At 38.7% G+C, this 25,217-nt stretch overlaps 1 protein-coding gene across 12 annotated transcripts in view; it reads right to left on the reverse strand.

The window, feature by feature from the left end:
- PTPRM (protein tyrosine phosphatase receptor type M) overlaps positions 1 to 25,217 on the reverse strand; it is a 500,309-nt gene that overhangs the window by 135,695 nt on the left and 339,397 nt on the right. For 5 of the 12 annotated variants that reach the window (XM_069779033.1, XM_069779028.1, XM_069779026.1 and 2 more), the window contains one exon: positions 21,872 to 21,901. The exons of the other annotated variants lie outside the window; for them this stretch is intronic. In XM_069779033.1, coding sequence (XP_069635134.1) covers positions 21,872 to 21,901 — 30 coding nt within the window. The remainder of the gene's footprint in view (positions 1 to 21,871; positions 21,902 to 25,217) is intronic. 12 annotated transcript variants of the gene reach the window in all.

Below are 25,217 nucleotides of genomic sequence, written 5' to 3' on the forward strand. Positions count from 1 at the left end.
AGTGCTGCATCTATTTGAATGGAGCAAAAAGGAAGAAACTTCATAAATATTAGTGAGGTACAGTATTAATAGTCAAGAATTCTCTGTCTCTAGACTCAATGCTCTTGTATTTGGATGAAGATTGAGCATTAAATGTAAGAACTGCAGCATGTGCAAGCCACACATACGTTAAAAATGAACAGCTGAAGGCTGAGGGACACATTTGGCTCCAAAGTTTTTTATGACAGTAGCAGACTGAAATACAGAACACTGCTTCTAGCTTCACCTCCGATGTTCTTTGTGAAACGTCATTCTTTACAAAATCCTCAATGGAATTTGTTCCAGAAATGCAGCCTTTTATACAGCTACATCAACTTAACTTCTGGAAGCTGATTCATCTATCACACTTGTTTTGGGTTTGTGTGGTGGGGTTTTGGTAGTGGGGAGGGGCTACAGCGGTGGCTCCTGTGAGAAGCTGCTAGAAGCTTCCCCAGCTCCAAGTTGGACCCGACTCTGGCCAAGGCTGAGCCCATCAGTGATGGTGGTAGTGCCTCTGGGAGAACAGATTTAAGAAGGGGAACCTACAGCAGGGGAAGAGATTGGAACGTGAGAGAAACCCATCTGCAGATACTGAGGTCAGTGAAGAAGGAGGGGGAGGAGGTGGACTGGAGGCGGTGGATGCCCCTGCAGCCCATGGTGAGATGGCAGGCTGTCCCCCTGCAGCCCATGGAGGCGAGTGGGGGAGTAGATGCCCACCTGCAGCCCCGGGAGAGAGGAGCCCACGCCAGACCAGGGGGATGCCCCCAAAGATGGCCGTGACTCTGTGGCAAAGCCCACGCTGGAGCAGTCTGTGACTGAAGGACTGCAGCCCACAGAAAGGACCCATGTCGGAGAAGTTCATGAAGGACTGTCTCCGGTGGGAGGGACCCCATGCTGGAGCAGGGGAAGAGTGAGGAGTCTTCCCCCTGAGGAGGAAAGAGCAGCAGAGACAAGGTGTGATGAACTGACCCCAACCCCCATTTTCCCATCTCCCTGTGCTGCTGGAGGGGAGGAGGTAGAGAAAATTGGGAGTGGAATTGTGCCCAGGAAGGAGGGAGGGGTGGGGAGAAGAAGTTTTAAGATTTAGTTTTACTTCTCATTATCCTGTTTTTATTTGATTGGAAACAAGTTAAATTGATTTTTGTTTTTTTTCCCCAAGTCAAGCCTGGTTTGCCCATGAACATAAATGATGAGTGATCCCTCCCTGCCCTTGTGTCAACCCACAAGTTTTTCTTTATATTTTCTCCTCCTCATCCCACCGGGGCCAGGGCGGGGAGGAGTGAGCGAGCAGCTTTGTGGTGCTTTGTTACTGGCTGGGCTTAAACCACAACAACACCTTTAACCTTATTATCATGTGTAACTAAATAATGATATGAAAAATGCATTTTCTGAAAATGAACATCATCTTCAACTGCAGGATCACTGAAAAGACTAAAGTACAGTGCTCTTTGTTTTCCTTATGGCTGTGCTAGGAACTACTCAACCTTCTTGCTCCTCATTAAGTCATTTGCCACCTGAAAATGTCACAAGAATATGATTTTGTACCGGTATTGTTTCAAGTCAACATGAAAATGCCATTTCCTTTAGCATTCTACATGCTGCCCAAAAATAAAAAAAAGATTTAGAGGCCTGGTTCAGTATAGGGTATCAGTATTCACATGCACATTTCTGGCAGAATCTGCTGCAAAATTATGGGTTGGTTTAATGCTATGGAATAGAAAAATGGCAGCTGCTGCTGCTACAATAAAGGGTAGCAAAAATTCCAGCTGTGGATATGCAATCCCTCTTTCAGTGTAATACAAAAAGTGGTATTTCCTATGACTAAATGCAATGTGCAATTTTGGCTTGTTTCTCTCTAACATCGTGTTTTCAGCTACTTAACTTTCTTCAGGATTGAAAAAAATAGATGCCTAATGCACCACTCCCACAAACAAAAGTATCCATGGAATAATTAATGAAAGCTGTGTAATTTCTTTTTTCTATTTGTGAATCAACCCATAATTTCAGTCTCTTCTGATTTCTGTATAAACATTTATTTTTAGCTTCAGAGATGAAAAGCTGACAGGCTTGGTAAAGAGACATTCAAAAGAAATAAGGCACAGGAAAATTTTAATAGCTATTAGATATAAGCGTAAAAATGCCATCTGTATATAAACTCCAAGACGCATATAGGAAGAAAAAAATGCAGCTGACATTTAAATGTCTGTATTTCACTGGTAAATTAGCTACTGTAGGAAATTTTCCAGTATTGGTAACCAAAGATATGACACTCTCTTGTAGTGGAGCTGACTAGATGGGGAAGGAAGCATAACAGTGTCCTGTTCCCTTAGATTTGCAAAGGCAGAATGTAATAACAGAATGCCTTGTTGCATTATGTTACCGACTAAAACACCAAGAGCTGCAACTTCAAATTTGGGCCATCCTGAAGCTTCTGTGGACCTCTGACACCTGTTTCTCCAAAGCTTTTTATGTCATACGGAAAAAGAGGAACTTACAGTATCACAGCAAGCCACAACAGGTGACAGGTCTCAAGTTCCCGCTGTACCCATCTTCACTTCAGCAATACTAGAAGGGTGAGTGCCTGGCACAATGTTGTGACAAGTTGTGTGGGTGTTGGGTCAAAGAGGAGAAGGATCCCAGTCACTTTTCCTCCCATAGCATACCTTTGCCGCTGTATCACCAAGGATTACAGTCCATGTGGTACCAGCTAATTATTCCTCTGGTCAACTGGATACTTGTGGGTGTTGTGCTATGAGGGAAATTTATCAGCACCTGAGGCACTGTCAGCTGAGGATTTTCAATGCTTTTCCTTCTACTGAAAATACCACCTCAGTCTCACAGATATTTTCTTTCTCTGGCTTGCCTCCCTGGACAATTATTTTCCTTAGCTGTTCCCTTTTGGGGCAAATTTATTCCTTGATAAAGCATACAGCTGTCTCCCAGCTCATGGCTAAACTGAGGAACCCAGGAGGGCTCATTAGCCCCAGCAGCCAGGTGCATGCCCTGACTTCATCCTGACTCTCAGGTGAAACTGAGAATGATCACCCAAAGCCCAGGAGGTTTGGTTTCCTGGCAGATCCAAGTTAACCAACATACTCAAGAAACTAGCACCATATGGTAGTGTCCACCTGTCTTGCAATGGAGTTCCTGCAGGAGGAACTCAGTGGCTAAGGACACACTGGACTTCCAGGAAGGTATCAGGATGTCAGGGGGATGACATGGCCCATTGGCTGTTACCAGTTCACAGCCATTTGTCTCATGTCTTACTATCTGGTGTCTATGTGCTGTTTCAGTTGTCTCCTGCAGTAAAGCTGGTAAGCTGTAAATGTGTTACCTCTTGAGATTTGTAACAAGCAGAATTAAATCCCATGAAGCACCCCAGCTTCCAAATTTTCTTCTCGAAAAGCTGTGTTGAGTTACAAGACATCAATGTGAAGAGCTGAATGGCTTGCTTTTTAAAGATCATCCATGCAGACATTGCCTGATCTAAAAGGAGTATGAACAAAAAGATGGGGAAAGCTTGTTCGAAGATGAGGTCATAGCAGGCCATGTGCTCTTCTGCAGTAAAATTTTATGGCTTGTTGTATCATCTTAAACCCACAAAAAGCCCATTTCAGAATGGGAGAGTGAACATAACCCACACTGCATTACTTCTACAATAACCTGCAATAATGATGTTATTAGAGAAAGTCACAGGACTAAACTAACGCCCTTAATTTTGAAAGCTGGTGTACATGGATTATCATCAAAATGTCGGCAACTAGATGTTAGTAAGACTTCACCCCCCAAAAGTCTCAAATTCTCTTCTTCAAAGCTTAATAAAAAGCCACAGCTCAAAATCAACAAATGGAAAACACTCAAACTATTTACTAGTTCTTGGGACCAAAAAATGAGGTTTATTGTGCACTGCACATGTACACACACACCTACAGAGCTTCAGATTACAGCTTGCATAGAAGAACAGATGTATGAAATAACTGACATGAGGTATGGCACTTCATTTCTTTCAGTTCAGATACATCCTCAAATGATATAAAAATAGACTAGCATTACTTTCTCACGTGGCTAAGGATCTTTAGTTTTGATCTACATATAAATGCATTAATAATAGATTAAGGGTTGCTATCAAAGCACAATCACATGCTCCAGAAGGAAGAAACTACAAAGTACAGCTGTCAAATCATTCTCACTAGCTAAAGCAAGGGCAAACTAACCGTATCTGAACTTCTAGGACATTTGCTGGTCTATCCAACCTCTCTTTAACATTTCATTCCTGAGCAATGACTTGCATGCACATGACACAAACTAATATTCTCCTTCTTACTGACCTTGGACAGCCAAGGAAAGAAAAGACTTTTTCTTTGAAGGTGACTATCATTGTAGGACATAATGCAATAAAACAACAGCCTGCAGAGAGTAGGAAGAACCATGGCATTAACATTTTGTTAGTTAATCCTGAAGAACTAGCATGTGGCATAGGTTTATTTAGTATCTCAATCCAATATCTCAGGGATTACTAAATATTGAGTGGATGATGCCACTTCAAAATGCATAAACTCTGAGTAACCATTTAACTATTTCTTGTTTCCTTGTAACTATACCACCCTCTTAAATACACAACCAAGTATGTCTGGTCTGTAAATGTTTTAAAAATAGCTGTTTTGGTTTACTGTCTGCTAAGCATCTGACAGCAAAACAAGCAACAAAAAAAGAAACCCTGTCACTGCCTTTCCTCAGAAAGGCAAAGCCGCTCTGCCACAGCCCACTGTTACATCTGCAAAGTGGACATTTCTCAACACCAAATAGAAACCAGCCACGTAGAAGTTATTAAAATGACAACAAATGGCTAATATGCATGGAGATCCCTTTTGTCACAGACAAGATCTGCACGAATATTTATGGAGAAGATCCCAACAGGAAAATCCTAGATCACAGGTACTGCAGAGGCTAATGAGATATGGGGAAGATGAAGACAGGCCAATTTAGCTTTGAACTTTTGGTGACTAATCAGCAATCATAAACCAGGACAGTGACCTTCCCTGCTGTGTTTTCATTCCTGGTTAGTCACTCCAATATATATGCATTTCTTGGTTCTCAGATAATGAAAGACTGAGCATTTTTTCGTTCGCAGCAAATTCACAAGTACCAAAATAACATCAAGTGACTTCTTTTTATAGGGTTTTACAACTTTTTGGACCACCACACTTCCTCACCCATATTAAAAGACTTTGAGAAAGAGAACTGATTTGACTATAAAAGTTTAAATTCTCCATTATCAGTCAAATGCAAGAGATATATTATGAAAATCCTACACTATAAATTTAGCCTAGATTTTCATTAGACTCTGACTCTGGCAGGACACAGCAGGAAAAATGAGGCTCCCAAGAATGTCCACAGAAGGAAAATAAACCCAACATTAAAAAGAGAGAATCATATGACCAAAATGTTAACCTGTTGTCAATATTTTTAACCCACCAGGCAATAAGGTAGTAATCAGAAACACCTACAAGACATTAAGTGATGTGGAAAACAGCACTGCTCAGATTAATCTCTTTACAACAATATATGAAAACAGTGACAAATTCAATAGGATATTAATGGGATGAGCACTAGAACGGCAGTAGTAATTTCTTGTGTTACTAAAAAGCAGTGTGAGTTAAAAGGAAGGGGAAAATAAGTTTTTATATTTGGATCCTGTATTAAGGATGTGCATTGCTCTGTAAATAATCAGAATGGCAGTTATATGCAGAGTCCATAGCTGAAAGTGAAAGATGTGATTAACCAAGAGTAGCCTATCTCGGAGTGCTTGTAGCGGACAGTAACCTTTTATTTATTGTTGAGGATAATTTCCCTTTCTGAGGCTCACTAACTTGATCTTATTTGCTTGACTTACTGTTGATCTTCTTTAATCATAGCAAAAAACCTTTGCAAGTGTGCTCTACACTGCAGCTGGCGAGAATGGCCCTAACTGGAGTCTCTGGCAGAAAGCACCCAGGGGAGACCCAAGGCTGACCCCTAGAGTTTTGGATTTGGGGATATCGAGGATCCAAGGCTCGCTATACTCCAACTGAAAAAGAGATACTGGCAGCATATGAAGGAGTTAGAGCTGCTTTGGAAGTAGCTGGTACTGAAACACAGCTCCTCTTAGCACCCTGACTGCTGGTGCTGGGCTGGATGTTCAAAGGGAGGGTCTCCTCTACACATCATGCAACTGATGCCACGTGGAGTAAGTGGGTCACACTGATCACACAACAGACTTGAACAGGAAACCCCAGTTGCCCAGGAATTTTAGAATTGATCACGGACTGGCCAGAAGGCAAAGATTTTGGCATATTGCCAGAGGAGGAGGTGATGCGTGCTGAAAAGGCCCCACTGTGTAATAAACTGTCAGAAAATGAGAGGCATTATGCCTTGTTTACTGATGGCTCCTGTCGCATTGTAGGAAAGCATCAGAGGTGGAAGGCAGCTGTACGGAATCCCCTACAAGAAGTTGCAGAAACTACAGAAGAAGAAGGTGAATCGACTCAGTTTGCAGAGGTGAAAGCCATTTGGTTGGCTTTAGACATTACTAAATGAGAAAAATGGCTAATACTTTATCTCTATACTGACTCATGGATGGTAGCAAATGCTCTGTGGGTATGGTTACAGCAATGGAAGCAGAGTAACTGGCAACGCAGAGGCAAACCCATCTGGGCTTCCTCATTGTGGCAAGATATTGCTGCCTGGATAGAGAAGCCAGTGGTAAAAGCATGTCAGGCATATGCTCACGTACCTAAGAGTCGGGCCACTGAAGAACATCAAAACAACCAGCAGGTGGATCGGGCCACCAAGATTGAAGTGTCTCAGGTAGATCTGGACTGGCAACATAAGGGTGAATTATTTATGGTTCGGTGGGCCCATGACACCTCAGGCCATCAGGGAAGAGATGCAACATATAGATAGGCTTGTGGTCAAGGGGTGGACCCAGCCGTGGACACTATCACGCAGGTTATCCATGAACATGAAACATGCACTGCAATCAAGCAAGCCAAGCAGTTAAAGCCTCTGTGATATGGCGGATGATGGCTGAAGTATAAATGTGGGGAGGCCTGGCAGATTGACTATATCACATGCTCACAAACCCGCTAAGGCAAGCATCATGTGCTTATAATGGTGGAAGCAACCACCGGATGGCTGGAAACATATCCCTTGCCCCATGCCACCACCCAGAATGCTATTCTGGGCCTTGAAAATTAGGTTTTATGGCAACACAGTACCCCAGAAATAACTGAGTCAGATAACATGACTCATTTCTGAAACAACCTCATAGACACCTGGGCCAAAGAGCATGACATTGAGTGGGTGTATCACATCCCCTGTCATGCACCAGCCTCCAGGAAAATTGAACGATACAATGGACTGTTAAAGACCACATTGAGAGTCGTGGGGGTGGGACCTTTAAACATTGGGACACACATTTAGCAAAAGCCACCTTGCTAGTCAACACCAGAGAACCTGCCAATCAGGCTGGCTCTGCCCAGTCAGAACTTTTATGTACTGTAGAAGGGGATAAAGTTCCTGTAGTGCATATAAAAAATATGCTAGGGAAAACAGCCTGGGTTATTCCTGCCTCAGGCAAAGGCAAACCCATTCATGGGATTGCTTTTGCTCAAGGACCTGGGTGCACTTGGTGGGTGATGCAGAAGGATTGGGAAGCCTGATGTGTGCCTCAAGGAGATTTGATTTTATGTGAGGATAGCCAATAAATTAAATTGTATGATGTTAATTGCTATATAACCCTGCCACTGTATGTCATCATTATTATAATTGTTATATGCTATATCAATGGTATTACAGTAAGAATCACTTAGATTAAGGAAGAATGAACTTTGATAAAACCGAGTGAAGCACAGTAGCAATGAAACCAGAACTGCCTTCAGCATGCAACAATCCAACACTACAAACCATCCTCCTGCTGCACCCAGTGTTACCTGCCCACTGTACTGCACCGAAGCCCGATCCTGCCCTGCTGGCTGAGCGGACTTTACACCATCCCTCCTGCCCAGACAGACTGTTTTGACAGACGGAGCCCAAAGTCATGGACTGAATGAACTCAACAGACATTTTATAGGGACGGTCCATAGACTGTGGGAATGATATCTGTGTGTATACATTAAAAGACAGGAAAAGTGATGGTGATTAATTGGAAATGTATTGGAAAGTGTGGGATCCGGGCATGACATTAATGGTATAGAATAAGGGGTGGATATTGTCCTGGTTTCAGCTGGGATAGAGTTAATTTTTTACCTAGTAGCTGGTACAGTGTGTTTTGGATTTAGTGTGAGAATAATATTGATAACTGTCCTGGTTTCAGCTGGGATAGAGTTAACTGTCTTCCTAGTAGCTGGTACAGTGCTATGTTTTGGGTTCAGCATGAGAAGAATGTTGATAACACACTGATGTTTTCAGGTGTTGCTAAGTAGTGTTTAGACTAAAGTCAAGGATTTTCAGCTTCTCATGCCCAGCCAGTGAGAAAGCTGGAGGGGCACAAGAAGCTGGCAGAGGACACAGCCAGGGCAGCTGACCCAAAGTGGCCAACGGGGTATTCCATACCATGGGACATCCCATCTAGTATAGGAACTGGGAAGTGGGGCAGGGAATGGCCACTTGGGGATTAGCTGGGTGTTGGTCAGCGGGTGGTGAGCAATTGCACTGTGCATCATTTGTACATTCCAATCCTTTCATTATTGCTGTTGTCATTTTATTAGTGTTATCATTATCATTATTAGTATCTTCTTTTCTGTTCTATTAAACCATTCTTATCTCAACCCACGGGTTTTGCTTCTTTTCCCGATTTTCTCTCCCATCCCACTGGGTGGGGGGGAGTGAGCGGCTGCGTGGTGCTTAGTTGCTGGCTGGGGTTAAACCACGACAATAACACACCAATGTTTTAGTTGTTGCTAAGTAGCACTTAGGATAAGTTAAGGATTTTTCAGTTTCCCATGCTTTGCCAGTGAGCTGGTGTACAAGGAGCTGGGAGGGAGCATGGCCAGGATAGCTGACCCAAACTGGCCAAAGGATTATTTCATACCATAGAACGTCATGCTCAGTACATAAACTGGGGGGAGTTGGCTGGGAGGGATGCATTGCTGCTCAGGCATCAGTGAGCAGGTGGTGAGCAACTGCATTGTGTGTCGCTTGCCTTTTCTTGAGTCTAATTTCTCTCTTTTATTATATTTGTATTGATACTATTGTTATTATTATATTTTATTGTATTTTAGTTATTCAACTGTTCTTATCTCAATCCACAAATTTTACTTTTTCTCCCAATTCTCCTCCCCATTCACTGGCAAGGGGGAGGTGAGCGAGTGGCTGCATAGAGTTTAGTTGCTGGCTGGGATTAAACCACAACAGTAAGTATTGCCTGTCTGAATGCAGCTAATGTAATCATATGACCTTTTCCATCTTCTTTTCACCCTATGGGTATCTGACTTCTTCTAATCAGACAGCAAGTGATTAGACTCTAAGTGGTATAGTATGCTCAGTTATCTTATTTATGCATTTCTGAAAATCATTAGATGCTTAATTATTTTATTATTCTGTTTTACTGTTTTTATAGCTTTATCCAAGGAACCTACTAGTGCAGTATCTGGGTTTTAAATAATGATTTTTTAAATTTTTTTTTTTGTCAGAAGAGTAATCCACATGCACAAGAGTTCCAGCAGTGAAGCTCAGATGCTGATTACTCCTACTGTGGGAAAGGAGGCAGCTCTGCAGCCACTGAAGTGTCAAAGCAGCTAGTGTCAGAGAAAACACTTTACACCTCCCCTGGTGCTTTTGCAAGGGCTATTCATAAGAGAACATGTGTTTCTGCAAGTATATGTGGCTAATCCTGCCTTAGCTGATGATGTCTCCATCACTGATTTTCAGGTACTAGTATTCCAACAACATTATTTTCAGGCAGTGCTGGCTTTCTATTTAGAAACACAAAGATCAAATTTTCTCAAATCCAAGTGATGATAAAGGAAACATGAAGTATTCTGCCTCTGTAATTATCAGACCTCTTACAGCCCTGATACCACTGCTTTGCAGCAGTTAATAGCAATCAAAATTTAATTAATGTGGAGAATATGGCACTCAAAGGCTTAAGAACTTTCATCAGCAAGTTGGTGGCAGAAACCAGACCTCTTGATTTCCAAGCTCTTTCCATAACCTGTTTGGAAGCTTATTTAAAAAAGCAATTGCTATTATTAGATTTTTATGCCAGGAAGAAGCCTACAGGAAAGAAGCGAACACCAGGATTTCTGAAAGGATGACTTCAAAGAACTGCAAAGTTATAGTCCATTCTGGTGTGAAGGGTTTTGCAGAAGTATTAAAATTAAAAAACCTCTGGAAATTGTGGGGAAATTGTAGTCCTACAAAGACAGACTTCCATTGAACAGCCAAGTTTTTTATCTGTCACCACAGCTCCAACACCCACCAGTTAATTTCTCTTATATTGCATGGCAGCAGTCATGGCAATATTTAGAAGTAATCGAAACCTGCTCTAATCAGCTATTCCTGGCACCTAGAGAGAGGGCAATAATGTTCATGGTGACATTATTGCCTTGCCAGAACTGTATCTCTGTTTTTAATAGCAAAATGTACACTTAGGCCACAGAAAATTTTCAGAAGTAAGTTATGTAGGACAAAACCCCCATCCTTTATGAAATCAAATCTACATTCTACCCATGTATGCCTTGCAGCATTACATATTTATATGAAACACAGTAAAACAGCCAATTCATTACACAACACAAGACAATGATTTATTAGTCCTTTGTTGTGCTGTGAGAAAGTCTGGAGTCTCTCAAATTTTAGTCTCGTGTAGTTAGGTTTTGCAGCATCCTAGCAATTCTGTCCAGTTGAATGTAGCATCTGACCCCATGCAGAACACATTCCTCTATTCATCGGGCAGAGAAAAGATGGATCCCTATTCTTTAACCTTCAATTAGTACTTAGCTAGATTATGTATGCCAAGGGCAAGATTAGCCATAAATGCTTCCAGGGGCACTGTACACTTAGTAGTAACCTCTGCATGGAGAAAGTATGTATTTCACCCAGAACCAGCAAGTGGAAAAATATGTAGCAGCAGGGGATGGACAGCATATAAACTTGCTTTGCATATTAGGTGAGTGACTAAAGTAGAAACCATTACTCTCTGTCTGCAAAGCAACTCCCAAGGTTGTTGCAGGCAGAAGCCCAGAGTATATGTCTTGCAATACCAAGTATACGCTGCATATGACCAGTGAAAAACAGGCTTTTTGTTATGGCAGCTCTGAGACACCCAAATACAGGACCAGATTCTGCAAGGTGCTGAAGTCAATGGGAATTGAGGGCAGTCAGCACTTAAATGAACTCACACAGCAGGATACCAGAATGGTCCTTGTTTTAGATATTTTAGGCAATCAAATTTAAGTGGTTATGCTGAGTTTGTTTTACTCATTTGATGTTGTTTTCATCATTCTAAGATTTTAAAGCAGTGAAGATTTAGTCCAGTCAAATTACCAGATGTAAATATGACATTTTCTTTAAGGACATGATTTTAGGGAGCATGCTGACTTCATTACATTATACAGTGGGGGAAAAATATATTTATAATCTTAAAAAACTCATCTAATACAAAGCAATCATACACCAAACAACTAAAGCAATACATTCTACTGAATCTTTCTGTGTTTTTTTCATGTGTATGTCAGCACTTTGTAAATCTGAATACATCATCATGGACTCACACTCACTAACTTACGCTATGAACATTTTTTGTGAACAATACTTTCTACTTCTAGACTCCATGTCATTGAAAAGTCAACTAATAATGATGCTTAGAAATTAATTTATTTCAGGTATGCTATAACAACCATAATTGGCTATAAATCCTTTTGTCCTATTTGCATTTACTGAATTTGCCTTAATTATACTGCTGCCTAATTATGAAGTTCAGTCTAGAGGGGAACTCGCAAGAAGCAATGATGCAGAAAGCAGAGGATAGTTTATTCCACTTCATGGATTTACAACTTTCTACTACTGCAAACCATTTGGAGGTCATTAACATGTAAACAGTGTCACACTGAAGATGCATGGCAATGACCTACCATGCTAATGAAAAGTGATACTGAGTTTACTAATTCAGATAAGGGTACACAGATTGCCTTTTCTCTACTGCGCAAGGCCTGTCACAGAAATAAATGCATGGTCCTTGTTGCAATTAATTTGATTCTTGTTCTTTTAATGCTTTACTTGTAGATTTAATTAAAGCTTTCATGCAGCACACACTTTCAGGAAGTATCTATGCTTAATGGCTTTTTCTCCTAAATTAAAGAAATGAGTGAAGGTTATGATTCAAAGAACAACAGGCAATCATAAAATGAAAAGCTATTCTTAATATAGTAAGCATTACCTTGTTTTGACATAAGTAAAGACACAGTACTGTGGGTGTTGAAGTACACTTCTTATAACTAATGTTATATTGCAACTTCCATGGTGACATCATTTTCAAACGCTTAAAATAATTTTTTTCTTTTTTGAATGTAAAATATTGCATGCTAAGTTTCAACCTAGAGGTGAGTATTTTTAAAGCCTTAGCAAAATCAATTTTTAGATAAGAAAAAATGAGCAAATAAAAACAGCTCGCTGTTCTCCCATGAAAATAAAGAAAAAAATCCCCAATGCAAAAAATTCTCATGTAGACATGTAACTCAGACTTTCCTTAATTTTACTGTGTTAAATGTTCCCACAAAGTAAGTCTATCTAAGCAATAGCCCTTTAGTAAATACCAAGAATAAAAAGAATTACAAAAAAAGATTGCACAATAACAGAAGGATAGTCTGACATTCTCAGATTTGCCTCTCCTTCCCTTCTACAGCTTTTGAGGAGAGAGATGGTAGGACGTGGAGCAAGAACAAATGACTGTGCAGCCTGCATTAAGTCTCAGGAAACAAAGCAGAGCACAGAGAATGAAAATAAGGCAATTTTAAGAAACTACTTTTTAGGACAGGACAGACCATATAGTGTCTGGAGCGGGAAGGAAAAGGGCCTAAAGGAAAGGAGTAGTAAGTAAAAGGAGGAGCAGAGGAAGAAGAGAAACAGATGAAAAATGAAATGGTCAGTAGAATAAGAAGGCAGGGTTAAGAGCTGGGCACACACATTACTGTTGAAAGAGAAGCTGGAAGGAAGACAGCAATAGGATCTAAGGAGTAAGTTAGATAAAACCCTTTGTGGACAGAGAACTGGACAAGACACTTCCATGAATGCACAGTACCCCTGCCTCAAAATAAGTTTACAGTGCTTTGGGTTCCAACAAAAAGCAGCTGAAACTGCAGTAACCCATTCAGCAAAAAAATAAACCTATTCTTGCTGGGAGCCTGTATTAGGACTCAAAATGCAACCAATGTACCTTGTTCTCCTTTTCATTTATTCTTCTTAAGCATACAGTAGGTACTCCTTACAGTTTACTAACATCCTTATGTGCTTCTCTTCTTTACTTAGTTTAAAATATCTTCTAGAATCCTGTCTAGATTAAAACGCAGACATGACTCTTCCCTATTTGGTAAGAAGAAAGTAAAGTTTCTACTGCCAGTAACACCTAGATGTTGCAGCTAAGGATCAGGGCCTTATTCTATGTCATATCATAAACATGTCAATCTTACCTTAAAAATCTCAGTAAATATAAAGCATTCAGTATTTTGTCTGCTTTTGAACATACACTGTAAGCCACGAACCTAGTCTCTTTGAAGTGACCTTTCCATGAACAATTGCCAAATAGGACCATAAAATGCAAAATACATTTCATTATACCTAAAGCAAAATCCAACACACATCTTTAAGCAAACTAAAATCTATCTAGTCTACCTAAACCATTACTTCCTGCAGCCAATATGCATGCATTATTATACCCAATATGAAAATGTTGGCCAAATCCATACTGGAAGACCTACTTTTGGCTACTGATGTCACCATGCAGGAGGAAAGCACACTATCACTTTGCAGTGGGAGATGTGGAGTAGCATAATTGCTCTAAACCAGCTGATTCTCCCATTCCTGTACAACTGTGAAATACACAGGTTAGTGAATGCTTTGCTTTGCCTTTCTTTCAGACAAGCCAGAGATGCCTCTGGTAGCTTTAACTTGTGTCTTCATGATCAGAGGAATCAGGGAATGAGAAAGAAGGAGAGAAACTAACTCCCTCTGCAGTTGAACTGAGTATAATTTAGATACCCCTAGACACTTGGTTCAATGTCTCACCAAGGGATCTCAGATCAAATGCAGAAGTGGTCCTGAGCTTCAGCTGCTAAAAAGAAAAATAAATTCGCTTCTTTACATTCACCAGCTCAGTACTCACAGGAGCAGGTAGTTCACTGCACATGCCCAACAAAACTCTGCTCTACTCCAACTACTACCTCTTTTTATTTGGATCACTGCTGCTGTCTGGTTGGCACAGGAACTAACAGAATTATGCAAGACTTTTCTGACAGTCCTACAGATTTCTCTCTGTAGCATATACTAGAAGATACAGTCTAATAATAATAATAGCAGTAATAATAAAACCTTTCTTGCACACTTGTAAATGAAATAAAGCCATGATTCTAATATCTATGATAAGTCTTGTAAAAGATTTTCTTCTGCAACAGGGTGTCTGGGACTGATGAAATGCCAGGCTTTGCTGGATTTGTAAGCACACAGCATGGTCTGTTCCTCTGTTTCCTTGCTTGATTAGTTTTTGTGAGGCTCAATTTTACAGCTGATGTAATCTTCCTAGCTACATTTTGCATGTGGGCTATTGCCCTGAAATTAGGAAGGACCCTGATCAGATAGAATCCTTGCACAGACTCTCACAAATGGAAGCAGAAGGCCAGAGTGACCAGGAGTTGCAGAAGAAAGCAACTGAGGTATGGTTCCTTTACCTCTCATGCCAGAGTTAGGTAATTCATTGCACGAAAACAGTGACCAAGAAAAATGATGGAAAGAAAATTTGGAAACTAATTATGATTTTGGTCAGCTACGGAAAGCACATGGCCACTGTTCTTCCCCTGTGGGATCTGGCAGTCTAGACTTTAAGGGAGATCAAGGCATACTGTAGGTAAGAGAGGAAATGAAAAGAAGAAGGAAAAGGAGCCAAGATTAGAACACTTTCATTGTGAAATTAAGAGCGAACACTGACAGATGGATTGAGTTGGATTATCATTAACCTGGCCACCACCCCTGAAGATAGGCTCAACAAAGGTATTTCAGCCGAAGCATCTCTCATAGGATTCAGGGGTCAGAGAAAAGATTACAGATAAGAAGCTCAAACAAAAATATAGTCAGTCAATAGAAGTTACTGCAATACTAATGACTACAACACCTAAGTGCCCTGACATCACTCAGACATGAACATCTCGTTACAGTTCTTATCTGTATCACAGTTTTACTGTACCACAGTAAACAGTGGTTTACTGGAGCAAAGAAATCTTAGGCTAGATTCACCATATGATTTCTTCTACCCATTTTTCTTTAAGCATTTTTCTGCTGCTTGTCCTCCTTGAATCCAGGAGACATACAATGCAACATTCACCTTATTCCTTGTAGTCCCACCTTTTGCAGACATCTGTCAATCAGTTCAATATTTCATTAAGCCATTTTGAAAACTAGCACTTCAATCTTTTAGAAAAAATACAGGCCTTCAGCAACATAACCTATGAAGTGAGTTTTGGTCTTAATATGCAGTTTAGCTTCTTTACTGTTAACACATTTACAGTCACACAAAGTGTAATGGCAGGTTTGGGGTTTAGAGAAAATAAGTTTCCAATGCCATTACCCTTCTTGTACAATAAATACTAATACCAAAATAAGTAAAAACTCTCCTTTCTATTTGGATATTTAAAATGAAAGGACCTGAGGTCAGGTTTGAGCTATGTATGTATATAGAAATGCAATTTCAGAGTAAAAAATGCATTAATCACACCTTTTTCATGAGGGAAAAGCCTTAAACAAAGTGAATGAAAATCATTCACCTTATACCCTCTTTGAAAGTCTAATTCAACAATGATGATAGACAATGGCAAAATCTCAGTGCCTAGAATGACTGCTGTTGACAGCAAGCATGACTGATTTGGGAACCAGTTTTTTTTAGGAAGCTGCAAACAATGTTAACAGGCTAATTGAGGAATTAATTCAAACCACAATTTTATAGAGAAAACAGTCCACCCTGGTAAACTGGTAACATTAACTGAACAAGACTCAGTATGGTACAGCAATACAAATACTCAAATACAAAGGTAACTTCTTTAATACGCATACCTGCCCCTATCCTCTCTTCCCCTTGTGAATGTAGGTATTATGTCTCAGTTTTATAGATAATAAAGATAGGCTTTCAGGCTTATCCTACAAGAGTATATGGAATCCACAATTTCTACAAGCAATCTCAGTATTCAATTCAAATCCCTGTACATTAGTTTAGAAAAGCAAGGCAAAGCTTTTATTAACGTGGAAAGAACCAAGACGTCTCTAGACTGCATAAGCATTTATTTTTCCTACAGCTCCATTGGTTCCCACACTAAATGTCTGGTACTTTCACAAAACAAGCAGTGTAAACTGAAACTGCCCCTTTAAGGACAGAAAAATCTCCAAACCCCAGCTCATCTGCAAATTTACTGCTTGACACTGAGGGAGCAAGGACAGTAACTGAGTGTGATTGTGTGACCAGCATAGCAATCAACCACTTCTGATACTTCACCTTGTTCTCTGTAGTACCCATTTATTTTGAAAAAAACAAACTTGCAGCACATTACAGATTATGGTTTCTCACTCAACACATCTAGGCTAATGTGGTTTTGAAAAGTCTGGGTAACTTCAGAAATGACTATGGGTTTCCTATGTGTAAATATTGGAAAAGTAATTTGGAGTGAGTATCTAAACATGCCCAGAAAAGACGAACTACAGCACAAGAATGATCTGATCTCTGTTGCACCTCAAGAAAGCTATTTCATATAGTCAGATCACTGCCCTGTGGGGCTCACATACTTTAGAAAGAGGTAATAAAATAAAATAATTTAAAAAATTACTTGCTGGTAGTCTGAGTGTTAAGGATTATTTACATTCTTTTTCTACAGAGAAATCGGAACATAAACCTTGGCTATAAAGCAATACAATCGGATCCAAAAGAATCAGAAGATACGAGGAATAGTATAAGAAATAATGACTTCAGATAGATTTTTAAAAATTATGTGGTGTATTTTAATTAAAAATAAAATTCTAATTCTGAGATGGCTTAGTATCTCCACCTGAAAGCTAGGTATCGTACCTCTGTACTCAAAGCATATGGCACATAGCCCACAAATGTATTTTTCAGCAATGGCGATTTCATAAAACACCCTCCTTGCTATTTTGGGCACTGCATATCATCCATAGATTTCAGTATGTTGGCATTCTAGACTTTGCCAGATGCAACAAAAATCATGGGACATCCCTAAATCATTTAAGTATAGCTTACAAGACAATCATGTTTATTTTGGGTTACATGATTCTATTATACAAGTCTATGTAACTATGCGTATTTAAAGATTGAGAAGAGATCACAGGCATAGTCTAACAGATCAGATACATCAAACAGTTTGAACACATACATGTTTTCCTGTTCAGTGCTCTCCTCCATCTGCAATATGCAAACTGATGAACTTATTCTAGTTCCAGGGGCACCTGCAGTTGAGAATACAGGACTGTTTCTAACCTCTCTCACTATTTTCAAATTACTACAGAAGTTTTAAACCTGATGACTGCATATTTCCTGGAATTCTCCAGAAATCACTGTTAAGAGTTTCGACACCATTGATTTTTTGGAAACTGCCATAAGTACTAGGTCAATTGCAATGGGACTGGGGAAATGAGCCACAAATTAAGTCTCTGTACAGAGCTCCAGAAGCCAGCACTGAAAATCTGCTAGTGAAGCAAAAGACACAGATAACTAAACTGAGAACAGACTCTTGGGCTCCTGAGCTCAAGTCAGATATACAAGAAAAGTGTACTTCAACTGGGCCCCAAACTATCAAATTCTTATGAAAAGGAGGGTATGTTTTTATTCAGATTTATTTGAAAAAGCTCAGTGGTTGTATAATTAATTTTCTTGTAGGAGGAAATTTGTCCTCTTTGAGTCATATACAAAGTACCAGGCAATAGGACGTCTAGTCCTATACAGTCCATTTTAGTAATGTTTCAACACTGTATTAAGCTTCTGGATTGAGATTTCCATACAGAGGGCATACCTGTGATGCACTTCTGTCCTAAGTCACCTAACTGGATGATTAGTGCTGGGACAGACAATATCAGATTTCATACTATTACAATCTTAACATGATTGGTATTTTATAAGAATACTGGGCAATAATTGTCTCCTATTTCCCTACTTCATCTTTCACAAGTTGAAATGACTTGTGAAAAGGCACAAAAATAGAATAACATTATGCACCTAACTGCTGTGCAGCACTGTTATTGCGTAAGTACTTAATTTCAATAATTATCATAATATACAATTTTGATATCAAGTTAAAACTGAGGGACAACATCAAAAGCTACCTTCACAACTTTGTATTTTAATTGGGGCGTACATCCTACTCATAGCAATGTAATGAAGTTTCTTCTCAAAAGGAACTTATAACAGCTGCAATCTAACTACCTGCCGCAGAATTTGGCATAAATTGAATTCCCCAAACTCTCCATCAGGCGCCAGTGTCTCAAGTAAGCTCAAATGGTCCAAGCACTCATTTGTTGGTCTGATGCTTGAATATCCATGAATCTAGCTATGTTAGCTCCTGACTAATGATTAATGATCTCCAAGGGCAGAATCTTTATCAAAATGAAAATCTCAAATACAAAAGTTAACGGCCATTGGTCAGCACAGTGGCGCTCATTGTCACCTGAACAACAGGCTTGTCTAGTTCATTTAACCATAATTACACAATAAACTACTAATGTACTCTTCCTTCTCTGGCCAATGTCATAGGGGTTTTGCCCATCAGAAAACATGTCAGGAGAAAGCAGTCATGCCAGCACTGGCTGCCATGCTGACAACACCATTCATTACAAGTGTCACGAACAACACTGTCTCCATTCTTCTTTTTTCCCACCTGGAATCGACTGCAAAGTAAAAGACCTGCTGCAGAGTTAATGAGCACTATTAAATTTGTTCTAATCTTAAGAACAAAAGAACTCATACAGGACTAACCACGGCCAGGCAAAAAAAAAAAAATCTGCTGCCTGACTGAGGTGAGAGGTAAAAAATGCACCAGTTCTCAGGAAAACAAGAGTAGGAGGAAAGGCGCTGGCAGAGGCATTTAAGCCCATTAAAAAGAAGTATAATTCTCAATAGCAGTACTCCTTTTCTGTAACATCTCTTGACTGGCTAACTGGTAAACACAAGATAAAATTGAAATAATTCTCTGCCAAATATGCACAGCTGTAGGTCCACCTCTGATGATTCATCAGCAGCTCTACGCAACTGCCAATTTTTTCTTTTTTAATTTTAATTTAGGATGGATCTAGAAGAGGCAGAGATTGCAGTCTACTAGGGAAAAGGAGCCCACAGCATATAAGGAAAGCAGCACACAAGACAATAGTAACTATTTCAGTGCATAGATGCTCACTTGGATGTTACAGCTTGCATTTACAATGACTAATCAGTAAATCTGAATACGATACTCAGTACAGAAGTGGTAAATTAGCAATGGCAGAGTACTTCAAATTATGTTTCTCAAAATATAGAACATTTTATAATCCATACCAACTTCCTCAGCTAAAAATAAAACTGTAATGAATTTTGCACTCATCTAAGATTTCCACCAATTTCAGTGAAATTGCATGGTTCATAAACAGGTGGAGAATTTTGTCCAAAATATTTCCTCCTATTGGGGGCCAATCTTGTCTGGTCTTTTCAGGGCTCTTACTTCCCTTCTCTGTCTTGCCAGACAGGGAGAAAAACAATACAAGGTTAAGAACACACAATTTCTTTTGGAAGAGTTAATGTACCCAAACTACAAAGTTACTGAATTTGTATCACACTAACAAAAAGACAGATCTTTTCTTGAAGACACTGTGAGAGTATTCCAAATAATCAAGAGAAGTCTTATTTCATCCACTATTAACAGTCTCTATGACTGCAAAACTGGGGACAAAACCTGTCTGTAAAACTTACAGAAACATTTCAATTCACATATTTTCCATTGTCAGTGGAAAAAGAGAAAAAAAAGATATAATCCAATTTCTTTGAATAATAAAAGTGTTCTGTTTGTTTCAATTTTTTTTACTTAGTCTTGAGACATGAATCATATTAAAATATTAATTTAAATATATTTACTTATTACAGCGACAACATACTATATGACTTACTACATTATACTCTTTTGACATTTTAAAAACAACATTCAAATGGTCCCAAAATTAATTTTTTTTTGAAGGCCTACTTCATGGAAAATATGGTCTTTTCATCTCAGGAACAGAATCAAATTTTGAAATACTGTATTTCTGGAAGAGATAATTTTTTCTGACCCTCACATTAATACAGTGCTTTAAAGACCAGTTTAGAAAAATTGCACTATATGTAAAGTGTCAAACAATGTAATATGAAATTTGAATTACCAAGTAAATGAGCAGTTTCGATATATTCAGAAGTCTTAGGGAATTTCTACTAAGAGGTTTAAATTTTAGTTGCTTTAATTCATTTGAAGCATGATTCTGCTTACCAAGATTTCAAGTTAGAAAACATTTACTGATTTTTCCATAAATTCTATAAATGAATGTTTGATGCTTTTTCAAAATATTAATTGAAAAAATATTTTAAAAGTTTGAAGAGCAACTAAAAAGGAACATGAGAAACTTAATATTGTTTTTAAATAAAACCATTACTGAAATGTGTTCTTTTCAAGAGCATGTTACCACCATATGTACCTGAAAACTAGTACTACAGCCTGTCTCATGCAAGTAACACCCCATCTTCTGTAACTATATAAAAATATCTCTTTGTTTCCCACGACTTTTAAACCTGAGCTTTGAAGAAGACAGATATCTACTGGACAGCTGATTTTTGCTGCTGGCCAACAAGATTAAACAAGCTTAAACACATCTCATTTCGTGACTAAGCAAGACCCTTAATATTTTGCTAATCCAAAACCTATCATGTACTCTTTGTACCTGGAAAGCAAGAAAAGGTGAATAGCCTCAGAAAGGGATTTGCTAAATTCACAGAAGAACCCTTCTCATTCATCACCTGCTGACAGCAGGGAATGAAATGAAGGCTTTGGGCAAATAAAGAATCATATAATGGTATTACTAAGGACTGTATCAAAATGAAAAGTTACTGCTTACTAAAAGTTAGGCTTCATCTTGCTCTCATTTTTTAGTGCTCTCCTTTGAAATTCACTCCAGTAATGGTAATCATGATGTTTATGCATGATCATTATTCATGAAAAAGTAGTAATATGTACACAGCAACAAATGGAAATGCTTGTATATATGCTATATTTTCAACAGAACAAATGAGAAGGAAACCACTAAATAAATTCTAAAAGTAGTTAGGCATGAAAATTTCTCATATACATGGTAGTGATATTTATATGTACTACTTTTCAGTTAAGAAAATTTGTTACATAACGATATTCAAAGGACTCTAATGCACAGTATGAGGCATAAGAAACTGCTATAAAGCTAAATATTTCATTACATTATTGACCATGTTGTTTTTATCTTGGTAAAACCTTTGTAAAGTTTTTTTTTTTTTAATAAAGGAACTTTCAATATTAGCATTCACTACTTATGCATGGAACAACATGGCAGAAAGTGTGTCTCTGATGACAAAGAAGTTACTTACAGGTAGTAAGTGTAGGAGTGATAGCTTCTTCTGCCATGATGGAAGGATTAAGCAGTGGTGGAAAAGATGAAATGGAAGGAAAGAAAAGCCAAATATTAATGTATGAAAAATCAAGATGAAACTGAGACCAGAACTGGTGATATAAATGAAAGGTAGCAAGAATGCATATCTGGGCATATCATGCAACCTGTCTGGAACAGCCAGATGACATATCCAATCTCCATAAAACTTTAAGCAATACAATATATAATGCATCTCCAACTGTTAAATCAAACCACCTTAAAGTACACCTACTATCTAAGCAATGTTAGATATTTAATGTATATTTATCTCTGCATAATACATACAAACACTCCCAATTAAAGTGATAAGACACTTCTGATTACACCTCAAATGCATTAGGAATAAGGATATGGAACTTCTAACATGGTGTTATAAGTTTAACAATGCAGAATTTCAGTACATGTATTAAGTAGCTTCTCTTCCTGTCATAGTACTGTAGAATCTTTGGATACCCCTTTATTTACTTAAAGAAATCAGTTCTGCCGTTGACAGGACTAGAACTTTTTTTCAGAGGGGAAAAATCAATGGCCACAGATTTTTAATATCTCAGCTTTTTTAATAACCATTTAAATTCTGAAGAAAAAATCACTTCTTACCACGCAAATAAAAAGGCTATCCTTGCTCGCTAAAATTATTTTGGTGGTATTTCCCCATGTGGAAGAGGAAAAAATAAGAACTTATCCTGTATCCCTGTTATTTCTGCCCACGTGAATGTCATGAAGAACAAGTTGGAGACCTAGCACCACCATGTTGAGAAATATGGACGTAGTCAGTCTTTCCTGCATCATCACCTCTTGCACAGACAGATCCTCCACTCAGACAAGCTCTGCATGAGCAGAAAGTATAGAAACCCTCCAGCTATGCTCTTCTGCTTTACATCTCTCCCTCCCTCAGTTATAAGCCCACTACAAGCAGGACTGCAACTCTCCAAAAGGGGCAAGTTCCAACCTAAATGAATCCCATGTATTGACTGCAATTAAAAAGAGGCTGGAGATCTTAAAACATCTATGAGCATAACGTCAAGTAGCATTCATATGTTGGTAAGATAAAAGACTGAAAGGAACCATGTAGGCATTTGTAATTTTTACAGCACATGCATACAGACCTTTGACTACAGAGGAAATATGTAAACAGGCCTTGCAAAAGTCTATAACTAACGTTAACTTGCCTCTAGCTACATGCTTCAGGCATCTCTTTGAAAACTAGGCTTTCATCAAATTTTCTCTCTCATCTTCTTTGAGTGCCGATGCCGTTAGAAATATTTCCCAATTTTTATTCCCACTTTTCTAATGCACACAGTATTGTTCGAACACAAGAGGCTAGTTACTGAATATTTAATCACGCGGCACATCTGCAAAAACGCACACCTGTTAAAGTTGAGTTTTAAAACATATCTAAGAATAAAGTAAGGGGAAAGCTGCAAAACAGTTATACACTTCTTCCACCAGTACATACCCCATTGCCTTCAGTAAGGAGCACAGGATCAGGTCCTAGCAAAGCAGATCAACTTACTGCTCTGTTAGAAAGTTTTTTTTCTGGTTCAGTCATAATTATATCTCCTCCTGCCCTTCTTTTCAGAATTACTCATTCTCTCATTCATTTAGAATCTCACAACACTGCCAACCCTGTTTCTTGCTGTATGTTGCCATGACAGAGATTTAATGTAATTAGTACAAATGTTCTCATACTTCTAAAAGATGTATAATAATTTGAGAAACAACAATAAATACAATTAATCAGTGAAGCACTGCTGGTACCTATATGCAGAATTCTGCCAAATATGTTATAGAGATAAATTATTCCTTATGAAAATATTGCTGAAAATCCAGGAGCTTCAATTTGTGTAAATGTCCCATTAAAAATTTGTAGAAGATGAGAAAAATTAAAAGTCTCAAGCTCCAGTTATTTTTATATTGCTACAGTTGTGAGATTTTCCATATGAATTCCTTGAAAAAGAGCACTGTATTTTTTGACTCTCAAGAATACCAGACACCGAAAAAAACAGATAAAAAAATAAAAAAACTACAGAAACAGAAAGTTTTAGAGTTGCAAGTCCTCAGGCCACATGCAAAAGCACCATTCATAACTGACAAGATTTAGCTTTTTTTTAAGAATATGCACAAGTTCCATTTTACTTCCTACGTAATGTATACAAACTTTCTCTCTATGTATGAAAAGTCTTTTTCTGTTAAAGAGAGTGGCACAAAGATTTTGGCCAACCTTGGCCAAATTTTCTTTTGTGCACGGTTCTTCAGTCTCTTCCCACCAGAGAGGTTGGTTTATGTCACTAAAATGTTTCTGTATATAGTGATAATATAAAGCACTTTTATATCCTTCAGGACTGAAGACATAAATAAATTTCATAAGTATCACTTGTAGAGTAAGGCCCCACTATAAAGTTTATAAAAACCAACACAGCTGGCTACAGGAGGATTGTCCCACTAGAAGGGAAAACTTCTGGAACTGTGTAATTACCACAGTGATTTCTTTCATCATCTCTGTTTTGTAGCTGGCCTAGACAGAAAAACAAGATTCAGGGGTAGTAGCCCTGGGATAAGACTGGAGTTTTCCTTCAGCCCTATTATCTCCGATTTCTATCCTAACTGCTCAAAGTTGTTGGCAAAGGCATGTGACTGAACAGCCTGATTTGCTATCAGGGGATGGGACCAATGCATTCCCAGCCCAGCTCCACCGAGTGCAAAAGCCTTCCTTATTCACTGCCAAGAACCAGGGTCTCCGAGTTGAACAGATGCCACAATTACATACACTGGAAACTACTGGAGGGCTCAGGCATAGACATAGCTGAAAACAGACACTAAAGACAGGCAAAAGAAAATAACCTTTTTATAGAGAAATACAATGATCAGAAAAATTCCATTCTACAACTGAAGCAGAAGCCAATGTAATTAAATTTTAATAACCTCTTCCTTACTGCACTCCCACTGCAGCAGCAAGATGGTAGCACTGAAAGAAACAGCTGCCCCAAAGACATATATACTTTTAAGCAAACCTTGGGCCAATAAATCTGATTTCTCAACTTCTGCATATTTTTTTAAACTTAGCTGAAATACAGTGTAAAAAAAAAAAAAAAAAAAAAGAAAAGAGAAAAGAATAAATCAGTAATGTTCTGATTTTTCCAAGTCTTGATTTAATTGCAATTGCTTTTCCAAAGGTTGTGGGAACAGTTCTCTCATTTTCTCTGCTCTACTTTAGGTTGACCAACAGGTGAACTTACTTGCTGCATTTTTTATTTTTTATAAAGTCCTATGAAGGTATATCAAAG

The sequence above is a fragment of the Haliaeetus albicilla genome, chromosome 3 (genome assembly GCF_947461875.1).
Source record: "Haliaeetus albicilla chromosome 3, bHalAlb1.1, whole genome shotgun sequence".
NCBI classification, from domain to species: Eukaryota; Metazoa; Chordata; class Aves; order Accipitriformes; family Accipitridae; genus Haliaeetus; species Haliaeetus albicilla.